The sequence below is a fragment of the Pelodiscus sinensis genome, chromosome 3 (assembly GCF_052426305.1).
Source record: "Pelodiscus sinensis isolate ZL-2025 chromosome 3, ASM5242630v1, whole genome shotgun sequence".
Classification (NCBI taxonomy): Eukaryota; Metazoa; Chordata; order Testudines; family Trionychidae; genus Pelodiscus; species Pelodiscus sinensis.
The window spans coordinates 143,806,800-143,833,119 of record NC_143054.1 but is presented as its reverse complement, the minus strand read 5'-3'; the positions used below and the strand labels follow the sequence as shown (position 1 = coordinate 143,833,119).

The 26,320-nt window shown below is 44.4% G+C and overlaps 1 protein-coding gene across 7 annotated transcripts in view; it reads right to left on the bottom strand.

The window, feature by feature from the left end:
- The window catches only part of ZFAND3 (zinc finger AN1-type containing 3), a 277,816-nt gene that overhangs the window by 195,614 nt on the left and 55,882 nt on the right, over window positions 1–26,320 (bottom strand). For all 7 annotated transcript variants that reach the window (XM_089777409.1, XM_089777411.1, XM_089777410.1 and 4 more), the window contains exons 2-3: window positions 16,578–16,618; window positions 14,412–14,438 (exon numbers count right to left, since the gene is read on the bottom strand). In XM_089777409.1, the coding sequence (XP_089633535.1) occupies window positions 14,412–14,438; window positions 16,578–16,618 (68 nt within the window). The remainder of the gene's footprint in view (window positions 1–14,411; window positions 14,439–16,577; window positions 16,619–26,320) is intronic.

Here is a 26,320-nt window from a genome sequence, read left to right as displayed (position 1 = left end):
CTACATGAGTGGATATACTCCCTGGAAAAACTCAGCATATTAGGGATGATAAAAAGTTGTTAATTAGGTAACTGTGTAACCGCTGAAAAATCTCAGCAGTTACACAGTTACATGCTGCAGGCTCTGCAGTTTAAAGCTTATACTGCAGAGCCCATGGCGCAGCCAGCTCCCTGGGAGTAGAGCCGGCTGCGCTGCAGGCTCTGCAGTATAAGCTTTAAACTGCAAAGCCTGCAGCAGGGGGTGACAGCCAACAACCCGGGAGCTGAGGTGCACCAGAAACTAGCTTTTAAGCCGGCTCCCAGTGAGTAGCAGCTCCACTGAATGCTGGCCCCACTTCCAGGGAGCTGGCTGCTTGCCCTCTCCCCCTTCTGTTGCCTCTATATCAGATACACAGCCTGCAATGCAGGATGGAGCCTATGTGTAATCTGTAATGAGAACCAATGAGCCCAGACTTATTGGTAGGGTTGCCAGGTGTCCGGTTTTGAATAAAATGTCCGGTATTTTCTAATTAGGTAAGTTTATTATTATTATTAGGAGTATCAGCATGTAGTTGCAAACTGCCTAGCTGGTAGACATGCTCACGCTGCAAAAGTGTGTCTACCAGCCAGGCAGTTTGCCGGTACATTGGGGGAGAGGGGCTTAAAAGTAGGAGAAGGGAATCTCCGGGGTCGTACTCGCTCTTGCTTTGCTGGGACCGTGTGCGCACTATTTGATCTGAGTAAGTGGGTCTGGCCCACGAAAGCTCATCATCTAATAAACCATCTTGTTAGTCTTTAAAGTGCTACATTGTCCTGCATTTTGTTTCGCCTGGGTCAGTTCCACTCCCCACGGCCAATTCTCTCCCCCTGCTGCTTTCTGCCAGCCAATCCCACTCCCCAGGATCAGCCTTGCTTCACGCCGGCCGGCTCTCCCTCCTCCTCTTCCCGATCTCGCCCAGCCAGCCCCGCTCCTTCTGGTCCCCCTCCCAGCCAGCCCTGCTTCCCGCCGGCCGGTCCTCCCTGCCTGGATCTTCCCTGGCCAGCCCCACTGCTCCAGACTTCTTCCCCCCTTCCCTACCAGCCCTACTCCCTGCTAGCCGGTTTCCCTCCCACACACACCACCTCCCAGCCAGCCCCACTCCCCACCCACCCCCCTGAGATCAAGTATGTCCGGTATTTTTTTTTAAGCCACCTCGTAACCCTACTTACTGGTTAACCATTTAAAAAATTATAATATTACATCCCTACTGCACACCCTAAGGGGTACATATACCCCTTGTTGAGAACCAATGCCTTACCATACAAAGCACCATGTAATGCTAAGCACGCTGAAAAAAATCTGTGCCTGGGCATCTCATATTGTGCACCCAATATATGTAGGCACAGAGGCAAAATTTACCTAAGCTGTCTCTTGCAGAATTGAAGCGACAGACCCTGGTTCCTATGGCTCAGAGCTAATGATGATATTTTTGAAGATATACACATTTCAAAAGTTTTCAAGAACAAAACACTGCCATTAGAGTCCATCATACAAGTGATCTGCTTGGCCATTTTGTATTTACATGCACATACAGCCATCCATGAAGAACAGGCCTCTTGCATATGTTCAAGGATTTAAATTGAAAGTAGGTTTGACCAGCACCCTATCCTCTCTGCAAAGAAAAAAAACCCAATATATACAGTACGCTTCCGATAATCAGGTACCTTTGGCACCTAGGTGGTGCCGGATTATCAGATATGCCTGAGTATCGGGAGGTACTCCGGTGGGGGGCTGTGACGGGTCTGCCAGGACCCGCACTGTCCGGGGGGGTGGGCGGGGAACAGTGCAGCGAGGGGCGAACCCTCTGCCGTTTTGCAGGAAGGTGGGGGAAGCACCGTGCCGCCACCGAGAGTTTCCAGGAGGGGAACAGGCTCCCCACCCCCCAGGCTGCAGTAGTTATCGCCGAGAAGGGGGGGACCAACTGCAGGATCAACCCTGCAGCACCCCAGCTGCTCTGCCACTTCCCCAAGTCCGCCGCTCATCAGTTTCAGCAGCGGCAGTGGTGGACTTGGGGAAGCGGTAGAGCAGAGCAACTGGGATGCTGCCGAGCAAGGGGGTGAGGGGCGGCTCTGCGGGACCAATCCGGCAGCACCCCAGTTGCTCTGTTCCACCTCTTCCCCAAGTCTGCCGCTGCTGCTGCTGAAACTGATGAGCGGCGGACTTGGGGAAGCTGCAGAGCAGAGCAGCTGGGGTGCTGCCGGGTTGGTCCCGCAGTGGCGCCCCTCACCCCCTGCTCGGCGATAACTACGGCAGTCTGGGGGGTGAGGAGCCTGCTCCCCTCCCAGGAACTCTCGGTGGTGGCACGGGGTTTCCTCCGACTTCCTGCAAAACTGCAGAGGGTACGCCCCTCGCGCTGTCCCCCGCCCATCCCCCACCTCACGGCCAGTCACAGTGCGGGTCCTGGCAGACCCATCACAGGGGTCTTCTCCCCTTCCCTTTCCCAGGCGCGAGCACCCATGGAGCTCACAGCAGCTCCAATTGTCCGGCTGGCAGGAGCACTTCTGGGTTCCAGTTGGTACCAGACTATCGGGAGCGCTGGACCACTGGATGCCAGACAATTGGAGTTTTACTGTAACCTTGCACTGTTGCACACATTTTTCCATTATGGCCTCTCTCACAATCCTGAAGGCTGATACAACTTTAGTGTAGGAAGTGCTAGTTTCTCTTAGAGACCAGTCTCTACATAATTAAAGCTGCAGACACATACTGTTATAAAACTGTTTAGACCCTGGGTTGCTCTGCTTATTACACTGATTGTGGCTATAAAACTGTCAAGTTCACTCTGAAATCTAAGAGGATTTTTTTTGCCACGTTTGAGAATAGCTCAACTTTGAATTTGAAGTTTTGAAGATTGGAAGTTTGAATTACAGATATTGTTTTGAAATGCTGACTTCTCCTATTCAAACCTAGAAACACCTAGTTATTTATTCTTTCTTCTTTTCACCTAATTAATTCTCCTTGCAAACCCATACACCGCCACCTTTGAAAAAACAAGTTGTAATTAAACAAAGTCTAACTGTAATGGCTAATGCATTTGAGTAGTTTGCCCTCTGGTGACTAGTTTTGAGAGAACATACCCATGTCCCACAGCTCAAGTGGCAGTGATCTCTGTACATAAAACTAAAGCATAAAACCTCTATTCTCAGATTTGGGCAGGTTAATCTAGTAATTGTGAATTGACAATCCACTAGAAGTCAGAATTTTGAGGTGACAGAGTAGAGTGAAAGATAATTTGACTAAAAACCCATTCATGATGCTGCATTGATGTATTTTCTCCAGAGTGCAAAGGCAGATCCCTTTTAGGTATATGATTCCGTTACTGTGGTATCTGAGCACCTCTCAATCTGATGTTTTCATCCTCAATACCCCGTGAGTTAGGGAAGTGCTATTATCCACATTTTACATATGGGAAACTGAGGCATATAAAGATTTATGGGACTTTCCCAGGGTCAGTCAGAAGTCTTCTAGCCACACAATGAATTGGACCCAAATTCTCCAGATCCAGGAGCTTCCGGGGGTAGCCGAGTTAGTCTGTTACAGAAAAAAAAAAAAAATGGTCTGGTAGCACTTTCTAGACTAACAAAACATGTAGATGGCATCATAAGCTTTTGTGGGCACAAACCACTTCTTCAGATGATTGAGTTATGAGTTGGGGATATGAAAACTTGAAATAAATAGGAGCAAGAAAGGGGAGGGAAGAGGAAAGAAAGAAAAACGGAGGGGGGTGGGAGACCATCCTTCCTCTCAGGTAAACACGGATGGGTTACTGGTAGACCCTCATGATTTTTGCAAATATAAAAACTGAACAAACATGGAAAACATAAATCAAAAAAATGTACCATGCAACAATGGCTCTTGACCCACAGGGCTGGGTCCAGCTCCCCACTATGAGTGTTGTGATCTGGCACATGCGGTTGCACTGCCACAGCATCACTCAGTTATGGCCCAGCTGTCCCTCAGTTACATGGGGAAGAGGCCAATTTAAGTGAGTGTTGCAGTGACCCTTGGGAAGCCCATACTGGGGAGTTGGGCCTACCCCTGCAGGACCAGAGTTGTCACTGCAAGGTGAACGTGGGATATTCTTGCTCTACAAACACTGCCCCCAAGATCTCCTACTCCCTCAGAGGCAGACCTGGCATCCGCCTCAGACAAAAATCCCCAAAACCAAAACAAAGAATTTGGGGGGGCGGGGAGAGTTCTTGTTAGTGGCCATCTATCACTTACATATGACTTTATGTACAGACCACATTTGTCCAGATTCCCAATTATGCTGGGCAAGTGGCCTGTAATTGAGCCTTCTTAGTAGAGGTCTAGCTTTCAATACCCATACTTTTTTTAAAAAAAAACCTTTTGGTCTCCCCTTGCTTGTAAATGGAATGGCTGTTGAAATAATGTTGCCTGACTTGATCCCGCTGACTACCCACCCAATTTCTCTCTCAGTGGCCTTAGTTAGAGATACTCAGAAAAGAGTCTGATTTCCTTCTATACCTACGGTACACAAGTAGGTGTAATCTAGGGCAGTGTTTCTCCACCAGTAGTATGCATACCCTATATAAGAGTCTGGGGGGGTACCTCAACACAAGTGAAATCTGGCAAAAAATGTCCAGAATTTTGCCCTGCAAATGGGCTCAGCAGGGGGTGGCGGTACATGCCTGTCAAATTGAATGTTCGGAGCTGTGTGCCAGGATGTTAAGAGCCGCTCTGCATACCTGCCCCAGCGCTGGTGGGGAAAAAAAGTGTGTGGCTGCAGTGGCGGCTCTGGTGAGACCCGGGGCAGTTCCAAGTTGGGGGGAGGGTTTGAGTGGGGAGAAAAAAAAAAAATCACTTCCATGGCTGCCTCTCCTAGTTAGTTTCCTCTCCAGCAGCCTTCCCGGGGTCCTCTAGCAGGGAGGGCAGCTGAACCTGGGGACGCATGTTACCCCCACCCCTGCCAGCTGCTCAGTTCAATGCATCCCCATCTCCCCTTCCCCGTGGCATTGCGGAGAGGAGCTAAAGGTGATGAAGTGGCACAATAAGTCTTGCTCCAAAGGACATGTCCCTGTCCCCATCCCCCCATCAGTGCCATAGTGACTGGGGTTGAGAGGAGCAGTTGCCCCCTGGTGCCATGCTAGGGGATTGCCAGGCTGGTAGCGCACAGCCCCACGTGGAGAGCCCGGCGCTGGTGGGCCACTTGCTCCCTGCAGACAAGCCACTGAGGCAGGGCCGGGCGGTGGGAGCAGTCACTTCAAAGGTAGGAATACCATCTGTCCAGTGCCTGGTTCTGGAGGAGGGGAGGGGCAGTGGATTAGAGCAGGGATCTGGAGGTGTCTAGCACTGGGGAAGGGGCGGGTGCACTGGGTTAGAGTGGGGGGGGCTGGCGGTGCCTGGCTGTAGGAGTACTTTATTTTTTTTTGAAAAAGTGGTCCTTTTTTAAAAAGGTTGAGAAACACAGGATCTAGGGGACAAGGAGGAGAGCAGAGCAGAGGTAAACTCCAGGTTCTTTACTGTGTCTTGATTGAATGTAGCAGTTCAGTCACTGCAAAAACCAAGGCAGGAAGAAATGCTGATATTTTTTCCAGTAGATGTATGTATAAGTAAGAGCACAAAACTCCGTTTCTCTGGGTTACTTTAAATTATGAAATGGCAATGGCCAATGAGGATTTCCTTATGGACTCGACTTTTGGATTGTCAGCCAACGGCACTTTTATTAAATATGCTTATTTAACCTGTTTCCCCCCAAATGAAACTAAACTCCCTGCAGGTGAACTAGGTGGTAATTAATTAGCTTTAACAATAGTTTTTGGACCAAAGATGGTAATAAGTTCACCTAGTATGTAAAATTGGTTAAAAAAACCCTTTATTTAGCTTCTTTCCTGCCTATATTTCTAAACAGTCTTGCAAAACAGCTCTCCAGTACCCACTTTCACTAGGTACGAACTTCTGTCCAAACACAGACCCTGAGGTGGAGATGCAAGGGGAAAAAAAGAGGAAGTTTAGCTGCTTGTGTGCTATATAATTTTCAACATCGCATTGGTGGCTCAGATCCTAGAAAACATGCAGTAAACCAGACAGTTATTCTGTTGCATTTCTTAATAGTCAACACACATTTCCGAATAACAGATACCTCCAATGACAAACTAAATTCTATCCTGTGACAAAACATGAATTTGGGTCACATATCTTTGCAGGAGTGAAGTGAATGGTTTAAACATGCATTCAGATACTGAATTCTTTCTTTGCACAAAGAAAGAGTTAAACAGTTTATTTTATTCCCTAAAGACTGCCTGGTCCCACTCAGAGGTGCCATATTTTATTTAAAACATACTCTCTCAGTAACCACTTGTTCTAATTGGCAAGGCAAGACTGAGTCCCCAAAGCACACAGCTCGTTACATTCAGTTTGGATTACAAAAAACACGATGAAACAAACTGCATCGAAATGTACAAATTAACAGCGCAGGAGTGTGCGACACAGACGTGGAATTAGATTGTAATATGGAACAAACTCCACAGGGAGGCTAGGGAACAAATCACTAGTGTCTCTATAAGCTATACAAGGTTTCCAAATGAGCAAATACCCAAAACAGAGCATAGGCTTTTCCATAACTCACCCAAATTGCTAAACATGAATAGTAAAGATTCCTTCCCTCCTCCCTTATGCACACATGTAAAAGAGAATGGAGTTACAAACAAGAAGGCTTAATGAATTAAACCTGCAGGTCGCACTATCTAAATATGTAACTCATCTTTGCTTTCATGCTGACAGTGCGCAAACATCAATGCAATTAAGTCATACTTCTAAACATTTTTTTAAATCACCTGAGAACCAGAACACAAGGGACTAAATTAGAGTTGGTGTTTCAGCAGGCAGCATGTAGAGGTTAATGAGCTAGAAGTTATTTGAACAATATATTTATGGAATAGGCGGAAATAGTCTCTTCACTACAAACAACAAAAGGCACAAGACAAAATAAAAGAGCAGCTCTTTGTACAAAAACAGAAGGCAAAAGGCTGCCCTACTCTGCAAAGAAAGTTAGCGGGATTAGCCAGCCCTTGAGATAACAATAGGCATGGAAAATGCCAAGTAATAAAATGGCTCAGATACGACCATATATTAAAATGAAAAAACAGACATTGCAGTCTTTTCAGACAGCCAGCACCTAGTAGAGGTCACACTTCTAGTTAACTGGATAGTGCAATTTGTAATGGTTTACAAAAACTACCAGGCTGTTAAAGTCACAACAGCCACAAATCTTTTGTGATCTTAGTTCCATATCTCCTTAAATAGGAATTATGGAAACATAAAAGCAAGACTGCATTGCAAGTGTAATGAAACTCATCATGGCTTCTTCAACTATTAACTTTGTCATTCCCCCAACAAAAAGGCTCATACACCTTACATGAGAGTACAGTATTCTCATATCTAGAGTGGGGTCATGAAGAAACGTAATATGCTCACAGGATGACAGCATTTACCGCATTCTGGCCTTGCTAAATCTACTGGCAAGTAGAAAATGCCCCTGAGTGTGTTAGAGGCTCCCCTGCCCAGGCCACCGGTTAACTGGTTACCAGTAGGGATATTAAATTTTGATTAATCAGCTAATCAGATAGTCAATGGAATTTCCATCAACTACTTGATTAGTCAATAAGAGGGGTGCTTGCTATTCCACTGCACCTCTCCCTTTGAAATGTACAAGAATCACAGGTGGATATGGTACATTTCAAAGGGACAAGGACAACAGGAATCCACACCAGTGGACCGGAGCAGTCCTGCTGGCATAGGTTCCCCCCTGTGCCTCTTCCTTTGAAATGTACAAGATTCACAGGCGGCTCTTGTACATTTTAAAGGAAGAGTAGCAGTAATGAGACTGGCACAAGCGGGACTCGCGTCGTTTCCCTGCTGCGCCCTGCCCCCCCTGAAGACACTGCTGGGAACCGGCTTTTAAGCCAGCTCCACCCAGCACCGGCTCACGTTCCCTCCCTTGATGCCTCTCTCTAATAGCGGTAGCAAAGGGGCGGGGAGGAAAGCGACTAGTCGAGTTCCTACTCCACTACCCGAGAAGCATTTGCTTAATGGGTAGTCGACTAGTCGCTTACATCCCTAGTTACCAGTAAGATGAAAGGCAGTCTTCCTGACTGACATGAAGAAAGATATTAATTGTCCTGACCCCACCCACAGTTTATGTTCCAGGGATTCATAAAGAACCCTTCTTCCTCCCCTAATTACAATGCAGCAGTAGATCCAGTCGGTGGCCACATGGCCTCCCACAATGCTTATACTCCCCATACTACTTTGGGGAAAGAAGGGAATGGCACAATGGGACAGGGAGAAAAGAGAGAAACTAATGGGCAGATCAGCCCAGTCAGGAGCTGAGCCACTAGCCAAGCTCTCAAAATCTTTGTTGCACACCTATATACAGGAAGTCCTCATGAAGCTCAGCTATTGGCATGCAGGGGGCACATATCCTGAAACAGGATCCCTAGTTCCCACCTCGCAGCAGCGCTACACTTATCCTGCTACAAGGATATAGGACCTTGTCATAAGACTTCTACTTTGTGCCTACAGAGAAGAGGGCAGGATCTACTGTTGAAAGAGGTGTAAGTTATATTCTTCTCATTGAGTAACCCAAAATATTGTATTCACCCCTCAAAAAGTGCTGTATACTCATTCGGCTCACCCTATACCCTGGACATACTGATTACTTGCCACATGTAGAGGGAATCTTCTACAGCATAATTTGTCAAGGGTTACATAATCAACCAAAGCTAAATTAAATTAGGAATGCAACTATATTTGAACTGATTTCCTATTCATTAGTACTTCTGCTCCAAAACATTAGGACTTTATCTTTAGTCTTGTTTGCTTATGATTTACTAATCAAGTTGAATTTAGAAGAGTTGTAAATGTCCCCACACAACCACAAATATAACCTGCTTTAATGAACTGTGCCAATACTATCTTAGAATCCCAGGGCTGGAAGAGACCTCAGGAAGTCCTCGAGTCCAACCCCTTCCCAAAGCAGGACCAATCCCACCTAAATCATCCCAGCTACCGCTTTGTGAAGCCAGGACTTAACCTCTAGGGATAGAGATTCCACCACCCCCTAGGTAACTCATTCCAGGGCTTCACTACCCTCCTAGTGAAATAGTTTTCCCTAATATCCAACCTAGACCTTCCCACTGCAACCTGAGACCATTGTTCTTTGTTCTGCCATCCGTCACTACTGAGAACAGCCTCTTTCCATCCTCTTTAGAACCTCCCTTCAGGTTGCTATCGCAATCCCCCTTCCCCCCTTCTTTTCTGCAGACTAAACAAAAATCCCACTAAAATCCTTCATTTAGCTTTCATTTAATTTTTTCCCGCACAATCAGAATTTTTCCTCTCAGTAAGGTTTGATATATGTTTAGATTATATGAGTTTTTACAAGTTCTCTGGCATTCTTCTCTTTCCTCTCATTACAAACAGAAAGCTTTAACTGGAAATTGGGGAGGCATGGTTAGAAGACCAAATGAAGATCTGATGAATGCTAAATAAATATCTATGATGCTTCCGTATCCTCCAGATAGACATTCTAGAAATATCTAAGTTAAATTACCATCATGAGGGTCAGTGTTCCATATAAGCTGTGCACTTTTCATCTGCTCGGGAAAAATTCAAATGCCACTCCGCTGATTAGAAGAGTACCCACAGCTAGATTTTGTGTGTGTGTTGCTGGTGCACATTCACACATGCCTCAGTGCTCATACCACACATGGATAGAAAAATATCCACACATGGATGGAAAAGATTACAGGAAACATTCATGAGCAGTCTAACTGGCCACATAATTTTCAAAAGATGGTTTATCGGTTTGAATGCATAATACAAAATGGACTGGAGCACAAGAATTCTACCAGAATGTCTCATGCTAGTCAAGTGAATTTGCTTTAAACAGTCTGTAGTAAACATTCTGTATGCTACCAACTCTAAGATATGAATACAGTTAGAACCCACCACGATCAAAGATCCAGACTAATGGAGCAATACAAATGGAGGTGTCAGCTTCTATTAGAGACTAACACAGACACCATACTGCAGTGCTCCTAAAAAAAAAGCATGTATAGACAATACTGGTGTAGGTATTTCTTTTACTGCTCTTCCAACATAAAAGCACAAACACGAGGCTGTGTATCAGTAGAGAGGGTAAGCACAGCAAGATGGACAGTGCAAGTCCCCTGGATTTTTGATATTTCGTTTAGAAACAGAAGTTTCCTTTGGGGCAAAGAGATAAACAAAGTACATACATGGTTTTTCATTTATTGTGCTTTACTATAGAGCACAGACTACAGGATATGAAACAGCAGTCTGCAAGATGCATGCATTTTTGTTAGAATTATTTTCCATACTGCAAGCCAAAAGACTGATCAAAGGTCTGATGTGAAGTTTACTGACCCCAAAAATTGGCATAGAAAAGTACCCCCAATGTGTGCTTTTCAAAATTAAAATCTGTCAGGTCATCCCTATGATAGCTTTACATTGCCATGAAGAAACTCTACTTGGATTCCAGTCTCTTGCAGCCTAGAACAAGCACTAGGAAATCATTCTGGGAGGCAGATAAATGTTTTATTGAAGAGCAATTCATCCAGTCATTTAATGAGTTCCTAAGAAAATCATTTCTAATCCTTACAGCAGTGGGCCTCCCCTATAGAAGTGGCAGGGTATAGAAATGTATAGAAATTAAGGCAATAATTCTGCACAATCTGGGATGCAGATGAATTCTGAGGCAAAATTTTGCCACTGAAATGTATTTTAGTTTTCTAGCTCTACATTAAAAGATAGAAACCAATGCAGAATGTTGGTGTGTTGTACATGTGACCCCAACTTTCGAGGAAGTAGTACCATTTATTTCCTTTCTTTTCTTGTTATAAGCATACCTCAAACTCAAGAGGGGGAAAAAAAAATCAATATTGTGTTCAGGTAACAGAACACTATAGCCTGACATATAGCCACTGCACATATATTGAAACATGCTGCCAGTTTGATGGTGAGCAATAATGATTTCCACTCTATAGAAGACTGATCACAATTAAAAATAATTTTGTCAGGATGGTAGCCCCTGAACGAACGAACGCATGCACGCACATTTCAAGCAATAAATGAAGGTGAACCAGAAATTAAGACATTCAGATCTTGTCTTTTCTGACAATTTTAGAGAACTTACCACATGCAAATAAATGTTATAGCACAGTCCAGAGAAAGAAGTGCATTCTTAAATTGAATTATGCTGATATAGTGGGTCAGACAAATGTGGAAATCTCGTAGCATAATAAAGATTGAAGATACTTTAGGTCTAGTTCCCTCATACATACCTTCAATTATAACCTCATCGAGAGCACTATGAAGCCCCTTAAGATTTTTGTTAGAAATATTTTACCCCCACTAAACTTATTCTGTTCTAATTCCAGCTGTCTCTGTGTGTCTCCACATACTCCTTTCCCATATTATCTTGTACTATGGCACTTACCTTTGGTTTCATGTATTAGCCCTTGGGCAAGCTGCAACTATTACCTGCATTCATTTTCCTTTCCTGTCTGTTCCATAACAACTACCTTCCTTGAGTCAGAAAGCAAATGGACTAAAGGTGAAATATATTTATATAATGATTTAAGGCAAAAGCACACAGTTTTATGGCATGTTATTGGAGTGCACAAATATCTGGAGTTACTGAGGAGTCTATTTGTTTCACAGCAGTGCCAAGGGTCTCAGGATTAAGACCTTGTTACCAGGTTCAATACAAACATAGGAAAACAGCAGCGGCCTGAAAGAGCCACCAATTTCAGGCTGAGGTTTCATACACAATCAGCATAGGCCATGCCCCACTCCCACTGAAGTCTACAATAAGAGTCTTTCAGTGGAAGCAATTAGGTCAATGCTCCATGCTTTTGAAAATCCTGCACTGTGTCTAGTAATTCAGGCATGGAATTTGGCATAATAGTTTGACAAATTGATATGACAGGTTGTAGTAGTAATGGTGTAAAATGCTGTGTCTATGAAGTATCTTGTCTATCTATCCATTTGCATTTTCTCACTTACCATTCTAGATTCCAGTTTGAACAAATTTTGGATTGCTGGATGTCTGAAGTTCTGGTAGTTTAGTTACCTAGAGCAAATTCCTCTGTAGCAATTCCAGGGGAGCCAACAACTTCACCAAGGCCACTGGGCAAGGGGGTGGAAGGGAGGAATTCTGCACTCCTAGAAGGAGCAGGGCCTTGAGCAGAAGAGGCAAGTCTGGGGCAAGCAGCCTGCAGCACCTTCTGGACCACCCCGCATGGCGCTCCAGCAGTAATTTAAAGGGTCTGGGGCTCTGGGCACTACTGCTGCCATAGCAGCGGCTGTTGGGAACTCTGAGCCCTTTTGAATTGCTGGACACTGGGACATTTTGCCCCCGATCTACCCCAATTGGGGGGCGGGGGGAGGAGGGCTGGGCAATTCAATATCAAGGCTTCATTTGTACTGTACTTGTTCTGAAGACATTGGGATATAGATAGCTTTTAGACAACACCACAAAATAAAGTCTAGCACACTTTAAAGTACTTTATTGATCCAGGATTAATTTTAACAGTTTCTGTTGAAAGCATGTGAACACTTCAGGATCTGTGATTTTTACTAGTGCTTAAGACAGATTTGATTTTTCTCAAAAATTTTTGCTTGTTCATTTCAAACTCTTCTCTCCAGAGTTACATAAACCATGAAATTTAAGAACTAAGTACTAACCAGAAATGCTAAATGTGTGGTCATGCAGAATAGTCCTGTGAACTGTCAGGCCTTTTAAGGTTAATACTTCAGTTTCTACCAGGGAGGTTTACCTTCATACTTGCCTATAAAGTGCCTACCATGCTGTGCCTATACAAATAAGATCCTTACAAATCCTGTCAAAGGCAGGGGAATACTATCACCATTTTTAACATGGTAAAGTTGACATAACTCGCAATCAGAGATTCCTGGCTTCTAGCCCCATGATCATGCTGCTTTTCCTTTTTGACCATAGGTTAAACAAGTTGCCAGATCACCCCATATGATCACCCCATAGCCATCTGGCAGTCATTAGTATTGACCAAAAGAGAATTTAAGGGAACAGCTCCTAGACACTACTCTTTTTGCTCTGACTGAGGCTAGGTCTACACTGATGGAAGAAAAAAAAAATAACGATGAAAGATGGCGGCAGCTCCAGTTATGTGAACTGTGTAGCTGGAGCTGAAATACCTTGCATCAATTTTCTGGGGTGGCTCCATAAGAGGTCAACAGGAGAAACTCCCATTGACTTCCCTTACTCCTTGCAATTGCGAGGAGTTCTGGAGTTGATAGGGGTGCCCTCTAAGGATGTTAACTGACTAATTGTGTAGTCGGTACAGTTTGTATTGGCTATACCATTATCCAATAAATCTCTTCAGTTTAAATGTAGTTAAGAGTCGGACGCACAGGCAGCCTAGTTCCTAGTACATTTAAACTGCAGTGGTGCAGCAGGGGGTAGGTCCTAAAAGCCAACACCACCGCGGCTTTGCATTTAAGTGGAGTAAAAGCTACAGCAGTCCCAGACCAGCACGAACCAGGACTGAGCCGGGCTTCCTCAGTCCTGGCTCACGCTGGGTCCAGCAGCCCCTGTCTGCAGCCAGCCCTGGCACCTCCCCTAACTCCTTCTCCTCCCCCCCTCCCCACACACTGCTCCCTCATCTGCCTCTCAGAGGCAGTGGATGGGTGGGGGACAAGGCAGCACCATGGAGACTTTTAAGGTCTTTAAGCTGGCTCCCCCCCAGCCAGGTCCTATTCCCCACCCCCTTGGGCAGGCAGCAATGGGGGAAGCAAGTAGTCAATTCTACTACCGGATAAGCTTCAGTTTATCAAGTAGTTGACTACTCCACTACTCACTTAAATTCCTAGTGCCCACAGTGTTCAATTTAGCAGGACCTTACCAGACCCACTGAACTGAACACCATAAGATTGACCTCTGGGGCATCAATCTGGCCAGAAATATAGATGTGCCCCAAACCTGAGGCAAGGTAATCCTCTTTCTTATCACAACTGAAGACAAATTATGAAATACCCATGAATGTTTCACAGAGAGAAAGATCATATCAAGCCATCATTATATATTTAGGAAATTGTACTTAATTTGTCAAGACAAATTATGGCAAAAAAAGATAAGGGAGGGCAGGAAGACACTCTTTCCATAATTTATAGTACAATGCAAACCTGGCAATTTTTTTTTTCAAGGAGCCTCTTGTCCTCCTTACCTGATACATTTAAAATTCTACTTTGTATTAGAGTGCAAGGTTGTTCCCCTTCCCCCCCCCCCCACCTCAAATGAAAGGGATAGAAGAGACCCCTCGTCCATTTTTTGCTTTAAGTCAAAGTTACTCAACTAAATAGTTACTAACCTTTTTCATTGTGTGGATTTCTTTTTTCTAAAAGAAAAAAGAAAAAGGAAACAAGGGTCAAGATAGGTAACAACACTTCCAAATTCTCTCCTCCATACAAATCTGCTACAACACTATTTATAGCTTACCATCTTATCAGAAAAATGCAAAAGGAAGAATTCTTGACATTTTTGGGGTGTGTAAGTTATTATAAAAAGCAGATTTTGATGGCTTTCTTGCTAACTATTGTGGTTCCGTTTATAGGAGCAGAGTGTAAGTCTTTGTCTTCCTATTTTAATGGTCTGGCTGATATCCAATAACATTACATTAAAAAAAACAAAATTAATCAGTCTCTTTTATTTTTCCTTTTTTAAAAAAAAAAAAAAAAAAAAAAAAAAGAGGGAAAGTATTAGAGGAAAGCATACTAGTTATCACTTTTTAATGAATACTAGAAGACTCCTGCCATATGAAGATACCAACACACCATAACGGGGACCTTATATAACAAAAGCAAGTTCCGTCACTCCTAGAATATCAGTTCCCGCTCTGTCATAATGACTCATGGCAATTTGATCACTGATCCCAGACTGTCACGGTCTAATGGATACGGTATCTTGAAATTCTCAGAATACTGTGTATTTCAGAAAAGAGACTAAAATGGCTCTAAAGGGATCCTTGACATTTTAAAATTGCTACATAAAGGTATGAACAATATCACTCTCAGTGTGACTAAGCATGTGCAAGGTAGTTATTCAGAGGGGAAGGGCTTTTCCAATGAGACTTGAAAAACAAGAAAATACCTCTTAAATTTGTTTTACAGAATTTCCACTCCACAAGTGATTTGCTATTTGTACAAACAGCCTCGTGTAGTCTGCTAACTCTGAGATATGCAAGATTGTCAGTTTATAGATAACTATCAAATATGCAGACTGCTTGTGTTGCTTTCAGGATGCAAAAGACTCAGGTGAGGTAATATCTTGTTGGATCAACATTTACTGGTGGTGGGTACAAACTGTCAAGCTACACAGAGCTCTTCTGTAGGCCTGGTAAAGTAAGCAAAGTATCACTTTGCCTAACTAGACCTTCCATCAACACAAGTTGGCCAAATAAAAGATATTACCTCATCTGCTTTGCCTCTCGCAGATAAAGGTGTATATCTGATACTTAAGCTTACTTGTATGTTTAAATTCTTACTTAGATTCTGAAATCGGCATCCTTCTGCAAACTCAAGTACATCAAAGTTTGTGGCACTTTATTCCACTGCAAACTTAAAATGGTGAACTTGTATATGATCTATGATCCACCAAGCAAAGGTCATCTTAGACTTTACACAAATTCCAAAAGGAATCTGGTAGGTATTTTATTTTATTTTTTGCCCAAATTTAAAAAAAAAAACACATGGATTTAGACATTCAAAATGAACAGTCAAAATAAGTTCGAATGGGCCATTATATTTTGGTTTTAGGGATTAATGAAGAGTCTAAACAATAAAAAGGTTTAATGTTTTGCTTCAGCTTTTAATATTTACTTCTAGCTCCCTGGACAGAGATTCTTTTAAGATCTTCGACAATGGTATTAGTATAATGATTTCAAAATCTGAGAAAGTTAACATAGGAGGGGAAAGCAAGGGGAGACTGACAAAAGGTTGCTAACAGTTCCCAGCAATATGATGCAACTCTTACAGTTAAGCTTGTTGATCAACAATCAATGATTCAATGCAGAAGTTGGATAATAAAATATCCATGAGCAGCAAGACTGATTTCCATACCTATGCCTCTTTCTTTTCTAGTTTCAACTATATACAAGATTTTGGTGTTTACTAGTAGAATAAAACTCTGACCTACTGACTTCAAAATTCCAAACCAGACTGATACAAACAAGCTGTGTCATATTTACATGAGTTGAACAAAGACTGGAGCTCTACAGTTCAAGGGCATTCCAAACTTCTGTTATCTTCAATGAGTGAAGGTTTGATCAATGTATTTACACAAGAGGCTTTTGCTTTACATACACTGGAGACTGTTTCAATAAATCTGAGCAAATAAATGAAGCACCAAAGGAAGGAGAATTTGATTTCACACACACTGGGGAGGAAAAAAAAAAGCCACATGCATAAACCCCAAAGGAGATGGCAACAATGTGATCTAGATAATTGAACAAAAACACAAAACCTTTTAGTGCACTTACCAGCAAAGCATTTGGAACAGAGATTCATAGTCTTGCTAGACCTAGGGAAAAGAAAAGAAAAAAAGAGCAGAGTTAAAAATTTATTATAATAATTCTAATCAATAAATCAAGAGTTTTCAGAAGAAAAACAAGGGTAGGAGAAAGCAAAAATTCAAATAGTTAAGCACCGATACAAGTCATCAGTGGCAAAAGGTTGGCAGAAATGAAGGCAGGGAGATGAAGGGGGAAGAATCTCATTTGGCAATCTTTCTTCAACTTGGGAAAGAGCTTTCAAAGCATGGCTTCCAATTTATCCTAGCATTCATAAATAACCTGTCGGATAGCAAATATGATAGACATGAAACGCTAAATTATTCCATTTGATCATTATAGCTCCCCTTGGCAACAATTTTTCAATCCTGGCACATCTCCTGTTCTAACATTTTAGGAAATATGTTGACATGTTTTCTTCTATACAAACTACACAAGATTTGATCTGTCCAATATGCTTGATTCAGTTCAAACCAAACGCTATGAAAGGCACTGTTGGGGGTTACATGAGAAAGCAATTTAACACCATCCTGAGAAGTGTTGAACTACATATTGACAAGCAAGGCTGCACCCAAAATGCCCATGTTTGGGGAACTCACTTTTCATGGGCTGTCTACCTGGAGCCTCTCACTAGCACTGAATTAGCTATATTTCTAAAGGTAAAGACGTGTGGAAATAAAAATAATGGAACCTACCAAAACAGTTACATTTCTAGTTTAAAAATCAAACAAGGCTTTAATTTTGACAAAGAACTCACAACTTGCATGGCACATCTGTTTAAACTACTTCTAGGCACTCAATGGAGACAACAGTATCATCAAATGGCAAGTATTTCTATAAGTGTCTTTTCAGACCAATTATTTCTCAGATTTATTTTTTTTCCCCTCACTGAATAATAGAAACAGTCTAAGTGTTCGGCAAACAGGGCATTTTAAATTATTTTCTTGTTAATTTGGAGAAAATCCAGATAGGATTACTCAGGTATTTCAGGACATGAAATTGCTTTTGAATTCCTGCACAAGCGAAAGTTAGTTTATAATTGACTAAAACTTCCCAGTAGAATACAGGTGACTGCAGGTATGAGAGTCAAACATCTCCAGCTACAACACAAGATGCAGTCACACAGAGACACTAATTTTAAATAGGTGCAGAGGAGAAACATTAAATTAAGGGGTGGTTGAGATTCTGTGGCCTGCACTGTGCAGGGGGTCAGACTAGATGATCATAATGGTCCCTTCTGACCTTAAAGTCTATGAATCTATGAATCTATGAAATCCCAGGTGGCGGAAGGGGAAGCAGAGTAGCTCTTTCAAGCCATACAAATACATTATCTAGTTGATACATACCCAAATATTCAACACTCTACGTAGATTATCTGCTTTCAGAAGAACTGCAATTACTAACAGCAGGTGAGCCCATACCAACAGCAGTAGCACGCTACATCAAATACTCACTGCCTGGGAGTTAGACATTCTGGACTTAACTCAACTTGTCAGACAATGGCTTCTCTGCAAAACCACGAAACCCAAAGGGCAGTCAAGAGAAAGACAGACAGAACATGGGTGTCTCATATGAATGACATCAGAACTGACAATGACAAAGAAAGCTTTCTGAGGCGTAAGTAGCAGCTGAGGCAGATTGGTTATCAGTCCAAAGTCTTCATAGGATTTTATTTTAAAGCACAGACAGGGAAGGAAATGTATTGCTATGTTAAAGAAAAAATGGCACTTGTTCACAGGAGCTTGATGTCCCTAGTGAGTGTCCCTATGAAAGTTCCCACACATTCATCTTACAGGCTGAATAGCATCAGGTCACTATACAGTATCTTTCAATTTCTATTTCATATAAGAAGAAAAGATCACTGTAGTCAAAATGCCACACAGAAGAAAGAAGATGTGCCGCTACATATCTGGCACATCCCTTTTTTACCCCATAATAAAATAAAATAAAAGTGAGCAAGTTGAGCAGATTGCACATTCCAGATCCAGTCTTCATTTCTAAATTTCAATTCAACATTATGCAGTAATGCAACTGAAAAACAAAGCAGAAAAAGCAGACTCCCTAAGATAGTGAATAAACAGACTCATAACAAAGCTCCAGAAATTGTGGCTGCATTCAGCCAGAAGACAAGAAAAATTAAAGATTCAATGCAAGAAATTAAAGATGAAGCAAAATCCTAAAAAGGTCTTTGCTTATTTTGAACACAAGCTGATGGGAACCTTAACAATTCTTTCTTACAAAGTTTTAACCTGCTTAGTACTAAATGCAAAAGGGAAAAGCCAACAAAAATCCACTAGATTCTGATTCCAGTCACTTCATTATTTTCCTTTAAAGTAATACACAAGATCCTCAAATGGGTACAACAATATTTATAACTCACTTCAACAGAGCACTTAAGTTCCATGGGATTCTCACATAGGCTTTATCTACACTAAAAAGCTAGGTCAATCCAACTGCATTGCTCTGGAGTGTGAAAAACCACACACCCCCAGCAAAATATTTAAACTGACCTAAAACCAAGCACAGACCACACCCAGGCTGTGTCTAGACTGGCCACTTTTTCTGGAAAAGCAGCCACTTTTCCGGAAAAAACTTGCCAGCTGTCTACACACTGGCCGCTTGAATTTCCGCAAAAGCACTGACGATCTCATGTAAGATTGTCAGTGCTTTTGCAGAAATACTATGCTGCTCCCGTTCAGGCAAAAGTCTTTTTCCGAAAAACTTTTGCGCGAAAGGGCTAGTGTAGACAGCAGAGATTTGTTTTCCGCAAAAAAGCCCCGATCGCAAAAATGGCGATCGGGGCTTTTTTGTGGAAAAGCACATCTAGATTGGCCAGGGACGCTTATCCACAAAAAAGTGCTTTTGCGGAAAAGCGTCCTGCCAAGCTAGACACTTTTCTGAAAATGCTTTTAACGGAAAACTTTTCCGTTAAAAGCATTTCCAGAAAATCATTCCAGTCTAGACATAGCCCCAAAGTCTAGCTACAGTGGGCTGAAAGGCAGGGAAGTGCTAGGTCAATCAACCACACCAGTCCCTACTCAGTTAGAATCATCTTTTCCTGTGGTAGACAGCTGCAGCCCCCAGCTTTAGTTCTGTAGGCAAGTCCCATGTGAGGCAGGCAGGGGTGCAGAGAGCAGAATGGGAAATGCAGCAAGCAAAGCAAGCACTGAGGAGGCTGTGTGGAAGAGGAGTGAATGGGGGCAGGACTTGAGGGGTAAAGAGGTGGGGCAGGCAAGGTTCTGGCATTCCTGCTGGAGTGTCCAGTTTTTAATTACCACCAAGCTGGTAATCCTAATGCATCTCAATGAAGTAGGCAGTATCCACACTGTAGCATTTAAGCGGAGATAAGCCTTTAGTCACAAAAAGCCACTATAGAATTCTACATACTGGAGCATGTTGTTAATACTTTGCTGAGTCTGGGTCTTGAGCGAGTAAATGGACATCACTACCAGCCTGCGTGTAACAGTGGTCAATGGGGTAGGAGCACCTCCTGTTGCCTCTGAAGTTAACAAAGGGCTAGGGGGTAGCCACCACTCCATGGGAAGCAGGACTGAGCCCACAACAAACAACTAAACTGAAAGCAATGCTTCCTTTTGGTCAGAGCAGAGTAATCTTGGGTTCAACAACTGTTCAGTTAAAGCCACAGCATAGCTGTCACAGAATCAATATTTTGAAGACAAATACATAGAGTTTGGGGGGGGGGGGGTAGTTTTAGTGGTGGTTAGCAAAAAAGCCTCTACTAAATGCTACACAGAGCCGTAAGTAAGGTTTTCTGCCCCTGGGACAAGCTACTGAACTGTGCCCACTCCCCCTTGCCCCCCAGCCCTCCAAAATGATAAAATTATTAATTTTTGTATGAATTACACGTGTTAATTGCACTATATATATATATATATATATATTATATATTCATTCATATTCTAATTTTTAATTTTGCACCCCTAAATGTACCGTGCCTGGGGTGAGTGCCCTACTTGCCCCACCCTTGTTAAGGCTCTGGCTACACTTGAATAGAGCGGGATATTCCAGAACTAAACATGTATATAAGTATGCCAGTTACAGATAGCCATACCCACTTACTACCAGCTCAGGTACGTAATGCCACAAAAATCTCATACTGTTTCTGTACAGTCACTAAGTTGTCATTTTTAACTTAAGATGAAACTGACTAAATCATTTATAGCGAAATAATTCAGTGGAAACCTTAACAGCTAACCCATCTGGCCAAAACACTGGACGATAAGGCTGAAGCTGAAAAATCCTTAATACAGCTCTAGGAAAAGCAAGTCACTATGATTGTCCAAGAAGTCCATCTGAATTATTTTTTGTAAAGGTGAGAAAAGTATTGTGGTTCTATAACTCCAAGTTAATACAAAAATGTGGAGTCTTGTGCTGGAAGGATAAAATCCTTGAATTTTTTTTATTTAAATTGATTTATTTTATTTAAATTATATGTTTTTCCTTTTACAAATAAAATTATTTAATAAGAAATCTGAATTGAGTGCAAACTATGTTAAGAATTAATTTCATTAAAATCTCCTAAAACATTTACATAAAAATAAATATGTCAAATCCATACGCCTTTGTTAGGAACTTTGAGTTAAGCGGTTTTTCTATATAAAGAAGGGCTGGAATTAACTTTTGAGGTCAAGCTTTATAAATATGACACAACAGGTCACGTACTACTTTAGGTAAGTGATACTGTGGAGAGACCCAGTGACTGTGTGTTTCGTTGCTGGTAGGTTTCTATCCTCACATTTCTATCACAAGAGTCAACCATAGAGTAAACTTCGGATAATCCGGCACCTTTAGGACCCAGGGGGTGCCGGATTATCAAATATGCCAGACTATCGAAAAGGGGGGACTATGAGGGGCCTGGGGTGGGGGGGATGCCACCCTAGACCCCTCATAGCCCCCCCTTCTGATAGTCCAGCTCTGCCCCAGGCATCCCTGATTCAGCAGCTGCTGGTCAGTTTCAGCAGCAGCTAAATCAGGGAAGCCGGGGACAGAGCAGCTGGGGTGCTGCCGGGTTGGTCCTGCAGCCCCGAGGGTCGACGCTACCAGACCAACCCAGCAGCACCCCAGCTGCTCTGCCCCCGGCTTCCCTGATTCAGCCGCTGGTCAGTTTCAGCAGCAGCTGAATCGGGGACACCGGAAGCAGAGCAGTTCCAACTGTCCAGCTGCCCTGAGCACTTCCGGGTTCCCGATGGTGCCGGACCATCAGAGTTTTACTGTACTTAGTGATAGCTAGGCATGTTAAAATTCAGTTAAATAAGTAACCATGTAACAGCTAAAAATCTTAGCACTTACACGCTGCGGGCTCTGCAGTATAAAGCTTACTTACGCAGTATAAAGCAGAGCCTGCAGCAAAGCCTCCCCGGGAGTGAGGCCGCCTGCTTCTTGCCCTTCACTGATCTGCTGCTGCAAAACTGCCTCCCTGGTAGCCAGCTGAGTGGAACAGACACCATTAACAGATAAGCATCGGTTTCATAGGCGTGCGCAGCACATTTCATTAGGGTGTGCACCCAAATATTTTTTAAAAAATGTACTTTGACCCCCATTAGCCACACCCCTGACCCTGTTAGCCACGCCCCTGACCCCCATTGGCCACACCTCTGGAGGTAACACTCTCTGGGCAAGATGGACACATGACCAAAAGGTGTCATGTGACCCCCCCCTCCCTCAAGGACTTTTCCCACTATCCTCCTACCAATAGGGATTAGTTTGCCCCCTCTCCCAAACTCCCCTCATGCAACTATCCTGCAGTTGCATTACCCCAATGTGAGAGATATTAACTCGGGGTGGAGAGGCTGGGAGAAGTGTTCCCTCTAAGAGTTTCCTCCCATGAGCAGAATTAATTTTGTGTTGTGCACCAGTACTGAGTTTGTGGCTTGTTTGGATGTGTCACTGTGGCACCCAAGTTATTAATAAGTATCTCAAACCTCTACCTTTTCCTTCTGCTGCCATGTCTCCTTCCCTTGCTCCATCAGCTCCCCTGATGCCTGCTGCCCCCCAACTCCTCACCCTCCTCTGCTGTCCTGACTCCTGCCCTTCTCATTGCTCTCAGCCTTCCTGAGACCTGCCCCCCTCCACCAGCCCTTCTCTCCCCCATGTGCCTACTTCTCCAGTAGCCCCACTCTGATCATGTGAGCTACCCCTCCTCATCCCCTCTCTTAACACCTCCCTCTACACCCCTGCTCTGCCTCTCTCCTCTGGTGATGGTCCCTCCCCTGCAGGTGTCTGCCCTTCTGCTTCACCCCCAGAATCCCCTGGCACCTGCACCTTCCCTTACCCCTGCACCCTCCTGGTGCCTCCCCCTTCCCTCACTGCCCCGCCCCCTTTTTTCCTGATGCCCACTCCCTCACCAACTTCTGCCCCCTTTCCCCTCATGCGTGAGTCCTCACACGCCTTGCTCCATCCCTCCCTTCCTCATACCCACCCCTTCTTTCAAGCCTTCTCCCAGCACCTCCTCTTCTCCCCTCTAGCCCCCAAAGCCCTTACCCTCTCGTCTCCCAGCATCACCCTGTCCCCCCTCCCACTGACACCTCCCCTCCTGCCCTTACCCTCATTGTCTGCACTTGGCCCCCTGGCATTTGCCTCTCCTCTACCCTGTCCCTTAGCACTTTCCCCTTTCTTCTCCTGACCTGCCCCTCCCTTCCACCCCTTCCTCTTATTTTTCTCCCTCCCCTACCCTTCCCTTCGGCTTCTGTCTTCCAATTCGCGAGGCTGGAGTCAGAGCTGGCCCAAGGTACAGGCCAGCCAGACCCTAGCTGGGGCGTCCCCGGGGCACCACGCAGTGCTGCCAGGCTGGGCAGGGGTATCCCCGGGGCACCTCGCGGGGGCTGTATGGTGCTGCCAGGCCGGGCAGGGGCGTCCCCAGTGCGCCGCGTGGTGCTGCCGGGCTGAAAGGGAGGGTGCCTCAAGGGGGGCCGTGCGGCATCCCCAGGGCACCTCGGAGGCAGGGGGGCCACACAGTGCTGCCAGGCCGGGCAGGGGCAGCCCCAGGTGCATAAGGGGGCACCGCGCAGTGCTGCCAGGCCAGGGGGAGGTGCCTCGGGGGGGCTTCGTGGTGCTGCTGGGCTGGGCGGGGGCACCCCGGGTGCATAAGGGGCGGTGCTGCGGGATCCGGAGCGCAAAAATGGCTCGGGCCAGCTGGCATTTGTAGTAGGGCCTCAACTGCTTGTGGAGCTGGGCCACACGGTTTGAATGTCCCAAGCTGTAACGTCATGCCACGTCTGGCCTTGGACAGTGAGGGGTGTGTACTGGGTATAAAGGGACTGTGGCTGTGATGTCATGCCACGTCTCCCCTCTCACCTGTTGTGCAGTGTTTCAGCACACCGCGCATGTGCGCTCTCTGCCCCACAGTGCCCCGTAGACAGCCGTAGGGAATTTAAAGTGAGGGTTTGCGGCGCCCCGTCACAAATTCCTCTCCTCCTCCAGCAGCCACTAGCTGGCCCAAGACATTACGGTGTGCCTAGGCACACCCTGTGCGCACGCCTATGATCAGTTTATTAGTTAAATGGTTATGTGGTTACACTAACATCCCGAGGGATAGCTAATGGAGAACTGCACACTGCACTTGAACCTCTTTAATCTGGCAATCCTGGGAAACAGGAATGCTGGATTAAGGCAGTTTTACGGACCATGGAAGGTGCTGGGGCGGCATCTGGGAGGTAGGCAGGGTGCCTCAGTGAAGTGAGGGTGGGGCACTTACCTGGTGCCCTGCTCCCAGGGATTCATGTGGCTCTGTGCCCCATGCTGCTCCCAGATATTGCCTCCCACTGCTATAGGAGCAGTGGGGGAAAAGTCTCCAAAGAAGCACCGCGCTGCTGTTAACCCAGCTTGGGGGGAGGGGTAAAGAACACACAGAGTCGTTTCTTCCTCCCCCTGCCAGAGTCTGTACACAGGTGTTCCTGGATTAGGAATGCCCAGAGTACAGAGGTGGAAGTGTATTTGAATTTTATAGTATAACTTGTGTGGGTTTAACTATGGATTTCTATAGATAATTTACACTTGTAAATTATTTAAATTGGTATAGGTTGAACCTCTCTAGTCCAGCAAACTCTGGTGTGGCATGATTTTAGTTAGAAGGAAGTCCATTTATCATGGGTGGGGCCAAGTTTCGAGTGCCCCCCCCTTTATACCCAGTCCACACCCCTCACTGCCCAAGGCCAGGATCGTGTTGGGAGGTGGCTGAGGAGCCCTCGGCTAGGTCAGGAGTGGAGCCCCATGACCAGGATCCTGGTGGCAGCAGAGGAGCTACTGGCCAGGACCCCTGGGTGAAGAGCTGGCAGCTGGAACACTGGGGCCAGCATCAGAGTACCTGGGCCATGGTTGACCTCCCATGGCTCAGCAAATTCTCAGGTTCGGCACTGGTCAAGTCCTGAGGGTGCCGGACTAGAGAGGTTCAACTTGTAATTCAGATACCCATTAATATGAATAAATGAAATCAAACTGATGGCATTGGCTTAGACAAGGACTATGAAGTTAAAAGAAATTTGAAGGTACAGTGTCAGAAAAGAAACCATTTAACTGATGTAAAGTTATCTTGTGGATTCAGAAACTACAAGGTGAAGCAAACCACCAAGGTTAAGTAGCATGACACAGAAGATTATAGGCAGAGGCAACTGGAAAATCCCAGAGGATAGAGAACATCAGACGTAACATTTTCACAGGCCTTGCTGGCTAAAGCAAAGTTCAGGTAGTCAAGGAACATCCAAAATGAACATACTATTCCTTTGAAGAGATAGAGAAGAAAAGTAGTAGCAGCGATTAGGGATGTTAAAATGTGTTTATTTCTGTAAATGCTTAACTGGTGAAAATTTCAGTGGTTATAAGTTTACACACGCAGGGGGGAGGGAGGGAGCCGATACTCGCAGGGAGCTGGCTAAAAGCTGACTCCCCATGATCACCAGCTTCTGCTCTCTCTCCTCCCGGGCTGCTGCATCTGTAGGAGGCAGCAGCACAGGGCAAAGGGTGGGGACGGACAGATGGACGTGTGAGGAGCCATCTTAAAAAACAGCTCCCCATGTGCACAATCTCTCCCCTCCCGCCTCTGATATAGAAGCAGCAGCGGGGCAGGGTAGCTGTGTGTAACTGTGTACATGAGTACAAGCTCACTTCCCTAGCAGCAATATTGGACTTTAAAAAAGGAAGAAATGTACAAGGCTGCCCTCCAACACAACTACAGGTAAAATGATATTTACAGACTAATAATAATAGTAGTATATTTAAATATTAGTATAGCAAAAGAAAATTCTGAAGTCATTTGCACTGCCATCTTTCACTTTCCTACAAATTTCCATAGAAGAGAAAGAAGCAATTTTAAGGATTTAAAAGCACCTGGGTGAATGCATGCCCATATACACTGCATTTTAAAATCTTTATTCATTATGCAACATTTATACCCACCCCAACACCAGATTGAAAAAAAAAAAAGCTTTTAGGCCAAAGCCTCAAGTCAACCTTCAGCCTAATCCAGAGTTTTGTTATTTTATTTTTAATGGTCAAGGACCATAGTGGAAAATGAAGGCTGTGCAGAGAGGAACTATAGCTGTGAAAATCAATGTATTTGAAATCTATTAGCGAAATTTACTGGCAAGTTCAATCACATATAGCAATTTGAAGATTTCTTTAAGTTCTGTTATCACTGATTCCATTTTTCTACTGTCTCAAACTGTATTAAGACCTGAGCTCATCCACTCCATGTTACT